The sequence below is a fragment of the Salvelinus alpinus genome, chromosome 4, assembly GCF_045679555.1.
Source record: "Salvelinus alpinus chromosome 4, SLU_Salpinus.1, whole genome shotgun sequence".
Taxonomy (NCBI): Eukaryota; Metazoa; Chordata; class Actinopteri; order Salmoniformes; family Salmonidae; genus Salvelinus; species Salvelinus alpinus.
In genome coordinates, this window is record NC_092089.1 from 31,898,315 (window position 1) to 31,909,198 (window position 10,884).

At 44.0% G+C, this 10,884-nt stretch overlaps 1 protein-coding gene across 2 annotated transcripts in view; it reads left to right on the plus strand.

Moving 5' to 3' along the window:
* Positions 1-10,884, plus strand: part of LOC139573306 (myocardin) — a 45,215-nt gene that overhangs the window by 32,389 nt on the left and 1,942 nt on the right. For both annotated transcript variants that reach the window (XM_071396604.1, XM_071396603.1), the window contains exons 6-12: positions 1,190-1,315; positions 1,421-1,617; positions 2,250-2,390; positions 9,344-9,512; positions 9,669-9,843; positions 10,006-10,150; positions 10,344-10,884. The exon at positions 10,344-10,884 is cut by the window's right edge and continues 122 nt beyond it. In XM_071396604.1, coding sequence (XP_071252705.1) covers positions 1,190-1,315; positions 1,421-1,617; positions 2,250-2,390; positions 9,344-9,512; positions 9,669-9,843; positions 10,006-10,150; positions 10,344-10,884 — 1,494 coding nt within the window. The remainder of the gene's footprint in view (positions 1-1,189; positions 1,316-1,420; positions 1,618-2,249; positions 2,391-9,343; positions 9,513-9,668; positions 9,844-10,005; positions 10,151-10,343) is intronic.

Genomic DNA, 10,884 nt, shown 5'->3' on the forward strand with positions numbered 1-10,884 from the left:
CTGCCAGCCAAGCAATGATGGACAGAACACAAAACCCCACCCATCCAGGGGTGGAGAACTGTCGTTTTCTCAACCACTCACATCTCTCTCACCCTCCTCTCCTCCTCTGTACCCTCTCCACTCTCTTCTACTATCCTCCTCTCTCTTTTCTTGTCCTCCTCTCTCTTCTTCTCTCTATCCTCTCATCCTCTCTCTTCTCCTCTCCTCCTCTCTCTTCTACTCTCTATCCTCTCCTCCTCTATCTCCTCCTTTCTCTTCTCCTCTCTGTCCTCTCCGCCTCTCTCTTCTCCTCTCTATCCTCTCTCTTCTCCTCTCTATCCTGTCCTCCTCTCTCTTCTCCTCGCTATCCTCTCCTCCTCTCTTCTACTCTCTATCCTCTCCTCCTCTCTCTTCTGCTCTCTATCCTCTCCTCCTCTCTCTTCTGCTCTCTATCCTCTCCTCCTCTCTCTTCTCCTATCCTCCTCTCTCTTCTCCTTTATATCCAGTCTTCCTCTCTCTTCTCCTCTAAATCCAGCCCTCCTCTCTCTTCTCTCTATCCTCTCCTCCTCTCTCTTCTACTCTCTATCCTCTCCTCTCTCTTCTGCTCTCTATCCTCTCCTCCTCTCTCTTCTACTCTCCTCCTCTCTCTTCTGCTCTCTATCCTCTTCTCCTCTCTCTTCTACTCTCTATCCTCCTCCTCTCTATCATCCCCTCCTCTATCTTCTCCCCTCTATCCTCTCCTCCTCTCTCTTCTCCTCTCTATCCTCTCCTCTTCTCTCATCCTCCTCTCTCTTCTCCCCTCTCTCTTCTACTCTATATCCCTTCTTCTCTCTTCTCTCTATCCTGTCCTCTCTCTTCTCCTCTATATCCAGTCCTCCTCTCTCTACTCTCTATCCTCTCCTACTCTCTCTTCTACTCTCTATCCTCCACTCTCTTCTCCCCTCTATCCTCTCCTCCTCTTCTTCTCTGTAACCTTTCCTCTTGTATTTATCTCATTGTCCATTGTGATTAAAATACCACTATTATTGTTGCATTTCTGGTTGTGTTGTTGTTGTTATTTTATGTGTCTCCAGGGGTATGTGGTTCCTTTAAGGCAGACGTTTTGGGTACCCCTGCTGGGTTGAACTGGGATTGAGTGCCCACAGCAACACAGTTATGCATACGCAAACACAAATCTGCTCTCAACTCCTGTTGCTTCTCTCTCTAACAGACAGGAGTGTGTGTGGGACCGGAAGGCAGAAGAAGGCTCGGCTGGCTAACAACCTTGGAGAGAAGGTCCAGCATCGGCCCGGACCTCTGGACCTACTGCACAAACACATACTGCCTCCGGAGAACCGTGAGTTAACACACATGCACACACGCACGAAAGAACTATAGACGTTTTCAAACAGTCCAGATGTCATTACTAATTAACCTATTCCTTCTCCCCCTCTTCCCTTAGGCCCCGTTTCCTTCCCTCTCTCCTCAGATGTCTTCCAAGATGACATCTCTTCCTGCTCTTCCTCCTTGTCTCCCGAGCAACTCGGGGTCCTCCAATCACCAGCCTTCTCCTCGTCGCCGGGGTTCTCAGATGACCAATCACTGAGTGACCTGTCCCCTGGGGTCTTGCCCTTTACCCACAGTCCCGCCCATGTTCAGGTGAGATTACCTTCCCCTAAATCCTAACTTCAACCATCAAGTGAGATTACCTTCCCCTAAATCCTAACTTCAACCATTAAATGAGATTACCTTTCCCTAAATCCTAACCATCAGGTGAGATTACCTTCCCCTAAATCCTAACCTCAACCATCAGGTGAGATTACCTTCCCCTAAATCCTAACCATCAGGTGAGATTACCTTCCCCTAAATCCTAACCTCAACCATCAAGTGAGATTACCTTCCCCTAAATCCTAACCTCAACCATCAGGTGAGATTACCTTCCCCTAAATCCTAACCATCAGGTGAGATTACCTTCCCCTAAATCCTAACCTCAACCATCAGGTGAGATTACCTTCCCCTAAATCCTAACCTCAACCATCAGGTGAGATTACCTTCCCCTAAATCCTAACCTCAACCATCAGGTGAGATTACCTTCCCCTAAATTATAACCTCGACCATCATGTGAGATTACTTTCCCCTAAATCCTAACCATCAGGTGAGATTACCTTCCCCTAAATCCTAACCTCAACCATCAACACGGGAAACACAAAACTGACTTTAGAACTGCAAGTCATGTTTGGATTACATCCTTTGCTATGACCTGTTTATATTTCTGTCCTGCTTTCCTGCAGTCTATCTTGGCGTTGCTCCCAGCAACCGAGGGCATCAGCCAGCCAATGAGCATGACCGTGGGCGACTCCAACTCCATGGCAACGACCGGGAGACCAAAGGGGATGTATCTGACCTCCCATGCCACGCCCCTGCTGCCAAAGGTACTGGAACAGGGCTACTCAGAAATAGACCAAACACACATCCAGAACAATGTGGAAATGCATCTGTAAAAAGCATTATAGAAATGAAGAATGAATTGATTGAAGCATTAACAATGGATTGATTGATTTATTGATTGATTGGTGGTAAAGTCAATCAAAAATAATCCCATGCGACCGATATAATTTTAACTTGTACTTAACCGATGTGTATAAGCGACGAAATAGGCGCCCTTATTATTTTTGGTTCCACCAGGTCTTGTTTGTGACTACGTCACGCATTTTCATATCTGAGCGAGGGGCCCTTCCTGCGGACAGGCTCATCCCCTCAAACCCCAGAGGCAAGAGACAGTCCTCTGACATGGGAGTCCAAATACCAAAGTATTTTCCCACTTTGGTTTACTTTATTATCGTTCTTGATTTTTCGTTCATTTTATGCTCATGATAAGCAGGCAGATATGGTGCACAGTTTTTTTTATTTATATCGATGCATCATCGGGAATTTAAGGTCCTAAGTCTCAATGTAAACGGACTGGGGAGTGCCATCAAGAGAAGTAAGGTAATAGCAAAGATGGAGAGAGTTGACATACTATTCTGGCAGGAAACTCACTTATCCACACCTGAACACGAGAAACTCAAGAAAATGGGATATAGGAACACTTTTTTTTCTTCTTACAAAATGGGTAGAAGGGGAGTTGCAATCTTGATCCCAAAATCAGTTAATTTTGAGTTTATGTCAGAAATAAAAGACAAGGAGGGTAGATTTATACTTGTTAAATGTAAACTGGAAAACAAGGAAGTTACATTATTTAATGTATACGCACCCCCAGGGAGTGACATGGTCTTCTACGGGAAGGTGTTTGATTTAATTGCCACAGAAACCACTGGCACTCTTATCTGTGGAGGGGATTTTAACACAATTCTAAACTCAAAATTGGACAGCACAAATCAAAATAGGAAAATGAGTCTAGTTGCCAAAAAGATCAATAGGAGACTGCAGGATCTAGGACTGCTCGATGTATGGCGTGACACCCACAAGACCGATAAGGAATATACTTTTTACTCAGCCCGCCACACTGAATACTCCAGGTTAGACTACTTTTTTATGTACAGTGCAGATAGACACAGGCTTAAGGATTGTAGGATCGGGCAGAGCGACTTATCAGATCATAATGGAGTTTACCTCACTCTACACTTTGATAGCAAACCAATAAATACTATATGGAGACTTAATACAAGCATGCTGAATGATCCAGCATTCAATGAATCAATAAAGACAGAATTGAACATCTATCTGGAGAATAATGATAATGGGGAAGTATCTCCTGCTACATTGTGGGATGCAGCTAAGGCGGTTATTAGAGGAAAGATCATAGCCACATCATCTCTCAAGAAAAAGATTAAAGCACAGAAACTGCTGAAATTACAGGAAACCCTAAGAAACTTAGAACGCTCTCATAGTCAATACAAAGACCCTCTTATATTACGAGATTAAAAAGGTAAAACAGGAAATTGACCAGATTTATAGAGAAGAAGTAGAGAAAAAGTTTAGGTTCCTGAAACAACGATATTATGAAGCAGGCTCAAAGGCAACCAAATTACTAGCATGGAGACTCAGGAAACAACAAGCACAGAATACCATTTCCAAATTAAAAGACCCCAAAACAAAAAAGATCACATGCAAATTAGATGAAATACAGAATGCATTTGAATCATATTACACAAATCTGTACAAGCAACCAGAGAAGGCAGATGCACAGACAATAGAGCACTTTTTGAACTCACTTGATCTCCCCTCAATTGGGACAGAGCAAAACGATAGACTAACTTTAGAAATATCCACCGAAGAAATTAATAAAGAAATATCTCAACAAAATGTCAACAAGTCTCCAGGCACTGATGGCTTCCCTTCAGAATGGTTCAAGACCTTCAGAGAACAATTAGCACCTCTACTTAAGGCCTGTTTTAACTGGACTCTGAGGGAGGGGGGTCTCCCACCGTCATGGAGAGAGGCCATCATATCTGTAATCCCAAAAGAGGGTAAAGATAAGAAAGAATGCAGTTCATATAGACCTATCGCAATTCTTAACACAGATTATAAACTATATGCATCAATAATAGCCAAAAGAATGGAGAACATAATCCCAGAATTGATTGACGGAGATCAAACTTGTTTCATACAAAATAGGCAGACACAGGACAATATAAGGAGAACACTACATGTCATGGACCACATTACTCAGAATAAGACAAGTGCAATATTAATCAGTCTAGATGCAGAAAAAGCATTTGATTCAGTGGGATGGGATTACCTATTCCAAGTTATGGAAAGATTTGGTTTCAACAAAGAAGTGATACAGTGCATCAAAACACTGTATTCATGTCCGACCGCTAGAATAAAGATAAATGGACATTTGACACGAACGATAAAATTAGAGCGAGGGGCAAGACAAGGCTGCAATCTTTCACCCACGCTCTTCTCCTTGTACCTCGAACCATTAGCACAAGCAATAAGACAGGACCCAACCTTAGAGGGAATAACAATAAGAGACAGTGAACATAAGATATGCATGTATGCTGATGACGTTCTGTTATTCCTTAAAGACCCAGGCTCAAGCGTAGCTAGATAGATGGATGTTCTACAAACATTTGGAACATATTCAGGGTATGTGCTTAACGTACACAAGACCCAAGCCCTAGTATATAATTATACCCCACAGGAAGAGCTGAAGAGTAGGTATAACTTCACCTGGACCTCTTCATCCATTAAATATCTTGGAGTATACCTACCAAAAGATACACCCAAACTTTATTGCATGAATTACAATCACATCAACAAGAAAATATATGATGACCTAGACAGGTGGAACTCACTTCCCTTAGATCTTAGTAGTAGAATTGAAACAATCAAAATGAACATCCTGCCGAGGTTACTGTATTTGTTCCAATCACTGCCCATAGAAATCCCACCTAAACAGTTTAGGGATAAACGGATATCAAGGTTTATCTGGAACAGTAAGAGACCAAGAACTAGATATACAACATTACAATTACCAAAATACTGTGGGGGTGTGGCCTTACCAAACCTAAAAGATTATTATGTGTCAGCCCAATTTGAGACCTCTGGTTTGCTGGTGCAATTCAGAATACGAATCCAAATTGAAAGACATGGAGACTACTTTGACAGAGATACCCATACAGTCAGTTTTGGGAAATAAGGACATGGTAACAGAAATATACAATAGACAAAATCAGTGGATTCATTTCTCGCTTAAGACATGGTTTAGGGTAGTTAAGCAAAATAATTTAGACAGAGAGATCAAACTGCTGAGTTGGCCCACATACGACCCCAGCTTCATCCCTGCAACTCAGGACAGCAGATTTAAACAATGGACGCAGAAAGGCATCACATCATTCAGTACAATTATAAGGAATGGGAACCTAGATAACTTCCAGGACTTAAGTAAAAAACATGGCTGGGATAAACAAGATTTCTACAGATACCTACAAGTCCGACACTATTTCTTAAGGGAGATAAAAGTGACTGACCCTCGAGCACCTCCAAAATTAATCCAAGTATTCACTAACGCATACAACTTGGGGAGTAACAAAAAAACGATTTCAAATCTCTACTTGGGTATTCAATCCTCAAAGAAACATTCTACAAACTATATTAAACAGAAATGGGAGGAGGAACTTAACATTGAAATAACTGATGAAACATGGTTGAACATATTAGAGACTCAACAAAGCTCCACCAACTCAAGGTCATGGAGAGAATTCTGTTGGAAGAATGTTACACGTTTCAACACCTAAACTGAAATCCAAACAGACTGGCTCCCTACACCCTTGTTGGAGAGAATGTTACACGTTTCTTCATAACACCTAAACTGAAATCCAAACAGACTGGCTCCCTACACCCTTGTTGGAGAGAATGTTACACGTTTCTTCATAACACCTAAACTGAAATCCAAACAGACTGGCTCCCTACACCCTTGTTGGAGAGAATGTTATACGTTTCTTCATAACACCTAAACTGAAATCCAAACAGACTGGCTCCCTACACCCTTGTTGGAGAGAATGTTACACGTTTCTTCATAACACCTAAACTGAAATCCAAACAGACTGGCTCCCTACACCCTTGTTGGAGAGAATGTTACACGTTTCTTCATAACACCTAAACTGAAATCCAAACAGACTGGCTCCCTACACCCTTGTTGGAGAGAATGTTATACGTTTCTTCATAACACCTAAACTGAAATCCAAACAGACTGGCTCCCTACACCCTTGTTGGAGAGAATGTTATACGTTTCTTCATAACACCTAAACTGAAATCCAAACAGACTGGCTCCCTACACCCTTGTTGGAGAGAATGTTATACGTTTCTTCATAACACCTAAACTGAAATCCAAACAGACTGGCTCCCTACACCCTTGTTGGAGAGAATGTTACACGTTTCTTCATAACACCTAAACTGAAATCCAAACAGACTGGCTCCCTACACCCTTGTTGGAGAGAACGCGGTCTATTGAGGGCGGACCACTCTCATATCTTTTGGTCCTGCCCCGCAATCAAAACTTACTGGGGAGAAATGAGATCTAACATTTGGAAAAATAATGGGATTTGACATAGAACAAACATTCATTTCTTTGTACTTGGGTGAAATACCTGATAACTTACACAATAGAGAAAAGTACCTCTTGAAGGTCCTACTGGCAGCCAGTAAAAAGGCTATCACTAGGAAATGGCTACAAAAAGACCCTCCCACAGTGACACAATGGATAGACATTGTAGAAGAAATACACCACATGGAGCATATGACCTTTGCTTTAAGAACTCAACAGGAGAGAGGTCAGGAATACTGGGAGAAATGGGTTTCGTACTTGGAAAAGGTCTAATTCAAAGATGCCAATGTAACTAATATGATGATATGATGATGAAGGTATGAAGTGCACTGTAGCTGGCAGATCTTTTTTGTTCTTTTATTTTACTTTATTTGTACTTTCTTTGTGTTCCTACAATAAAAACAAAGTATAAAAAAATAAATAATAATCCCATGCATATACAGTATTACGGTATTACAGTATTACGGTATTACGGTATTACGGTATTACGGTATTACGGTATTACGGTATTACGGTATTACATTGTTACGGTATTACAGTATTACAGTATTACAGTATTACAGCATTACAGATGTTAATGCATTGTCTGCATAGAGAGACAGACATGTTTTGACTGTGAGGGTCAGACACAGTATATCAGTCTCTTCTTCTCCCGGTGTCTACTGATAGGTATTCAACCACATAGCATAATGTACACACTCACTCTGGTGTTACGCATTTATTAGTGTCGACAGTCACTACCAACGGAACTATGCCCTATGGATTTAGACACGCATGCACACACACACACACACACACACACACACACACACACACACACACACACACACACACACACACACACACACACACACACACACCTGCTAGATGTCACAGCTGACTGGACACACTGTCAGTTGTCACGGTTTCACACATGCGTTTAATGTCAGGATTCAGCTAGGATACTGACTGTTCAACCTGAAAGGATCACATATGTTAGATGACATATTGTACAGTCGTGGCCAAAAGTTTTGAGAATGACACAAATATTAATTTTCACAAAGTCTGCTGCCTCAGTTTGTATGATGGCAATTTGCATATACTCCAGAATGTTATGAAGAGTGATCAGATGAATTGCAATTAATTGCAAAGTCCCTCTTTGCCATGCAAATGAACTGAATCCCCCAAAAACATTTCCACTGAATTTCAGCCCTGCCACAAAAGGACCAGCTGACATCATGTCAGTGATTCTCTCGTTAACACAGGTGTGAGTGTTGACGAGGACAAGGCTGGAGATCACTCTGTCATGCTGATTGAGTTCGAATAACAGACTGGAAGCTTCAAAATGAGGGTGGTGCTTAGAATCATTGTTCTTCCTTTGTCAATCATGGTTACCTGCAAGGAAACACGTGCCGTCATCATTGCTTTGCACAAAAAGGGCTTCACAGGCAAGGCTATTGCTGCCAGTAAGATTGCACGTAAATCAACCATTTATTGGCTCATCAAGAACTTCAAGGAGAGCAGTTCAAATGTTGTGAAGAAGGCTTCAGGGCTCCCAAGAAAATCCAGCAAGCGCCAGGACCGTCTCCTAAAGTTGATTCAGCTGCAGAATCGGGGCACCACCAGTACAGAGCTTGCTGTGGAATGGCAGCAGGCATGTGTGAGTGCATCTGCACGCACAGTGAGGCGAAGACTTTTGGAGGATGGCCTGGTGTCAAAAAGGGCAGCAAAGAAGCCACTTCTCTCCAGGAAAAACATCAGGGACAGACTGATATTCTGCAAAAGGTACAGGGATTGGACTGCTGAGGACTGGGGTAAAGTCATTTTCTCTGATAAATCCACTTTCCGATTGTTTGGGGCATCCGGAAAAAAGCTTGTCCGGAGAAGACAAGGTGAGTGCTACCATCAGTCCTGTGTCATGCCAACAGTAAAGCATCCTGAGACCATTCATGTGTGGGGTTGCTTCTCAGCCAAGGGAGTGGGCTCACTCACAATTTTGCCTAAGAATACAGCCATGAATAAAGAATGGTACCAACACATCCTCCGAGAGCAACTTCTCCCAACCATCCAGGAACAGTTTGGTGACGAACAATGTCTTTTCCAGCATGATGGAGCACCTTGCCATAAGGCAAAAGTGATAACTAAGTGGCTCGGGGAACAAAACATCGATATTTTGGGTACATGGCCAGGAAACTCCACCGAGCGTAATCCCATTGAGAACTTATGGTCAATCCTCAAGAAAAAATATGGGATATGAGAAATATTACTTTGATTCATTCTCTGTCTCCCACTCTCACTCCCCATCCCCTCCCACCTCTCCCTCCCCATCCCCTCTTCCTCTTCCTTTCTCAGACAGCCCGGTCTCTCACACCTCCCTCCGACTCTTCCTCCCTTACTTCCTCCCTGACTTCCTCTCGCCCCCCCCGCCTGCGGAAACCACGGGATTCACAGCCCAAGATGAGGAAACTCAAATACCATCAGTACATTCCCCCCGACCAGAGAGCCACGGCCGGGACTGCCGGTAATAGTCTTTATACTTTAAAAAACATGATTATCTTTTATGTATATTTGACCTTTCATACAATACTTGAAGCCCATTGTGCTTTACATGACAAATGTTGTCAAAATGAGTCCACTAAATAGCAGGAAAGTTGATCATTGTTAACATTGTGCTCAGGGGGAGGGGCCAGTCAGAGGAGCCCCACCCCAGCCCAGCTCTTAGACCCCGCCTACTCCAGCCTCCTGCAGCAACAGCAGGTGTTCCTCCAGCTGCAGATCCTCCAGAACCAACAGCAGAACCAGCAGCAACAGGACCAGCAGCAGCAACAGCAGCAGCTCACCGTCACATCCAGGTAGGTACCACTACATACACCACACCAAACCTCCCTCCCCTGGGCCTTCTCACAAGAACTGTGGTTTCATTCAGATGTTATACTGTTCATCAGACTATTTAAAGTTGGTTAACCATTACATGTGCGCTGGCAACTATCATGAATGTTTTGTTTTTATCAAAGCGGAGACACCAACCAAATGGTGAGGTTCTCTGGAGCCATGCACCAGGACCCTCAGCCTGTATCCAAGGCAACAAACCACACCTCTGTGGACACAAGTCCCTCCAACAAGTCTGAGCTCCTCCCACCTAACCTGGTCGACCTCACGGTAATATGGGCAGGACAATAACTTGAACATTTGAATGTTTATAGCACTTCTCACTTCCTATTGATCTGTACCTCCTCTTCTTTCTTTTGTCCTTGCTTGCTTCTCTTCATTCTCTGACCTCTTTCTCTCATCCCTCTCTATTTGCTGTCCCTGACCCTGTCCTCTGTCACACTCCGTCCTCCTTCTCTCCCAGGTGTCTGAGTTGCGACAGCAGCTGCGTAAGCGAGGTCTTCCTGTCTCCGGCACCAAGCCCGCCCTCCTCCAGAGGCTCCGCCCTTTCCAGCTGCCCCACCTGTGTTTGACCCCTGTGCCCCTCTGCCAGCTGGGTACCAGCCTGGAACCCCTTACCCCCACCTCCTTGCTCACCCCCAGCCACTACCCCAGCTCCAGCTCCAGCCCCAGCTCTGGAACTGATTCCCCCACCAACAGCCCTAACCATCAGGTCTACATCCAGTCCACTGGAGTTCTGAGCGGGGTTCCAAACGGAATTGTTAATGGCATTCTGAATGGTAATACTAATGATAATACTAATGGAATAGGGGTCAGTGTGGTGGGGGAGCAGTGTGGCTTCCTGGCCCCTGCGTTAACCCCATCATCGACACCCAGCCCCGGTCTCCCCCCATGCTCCTCTTCGCTACTGTCGACTGGCACCTCCTGGCGGTCGGAACAGGAGCAGCAGGAGCTGAGCCTGGAGCTGGAGATGAGGGAGAGGATGAGGAGCAGGCCCAGGGAGA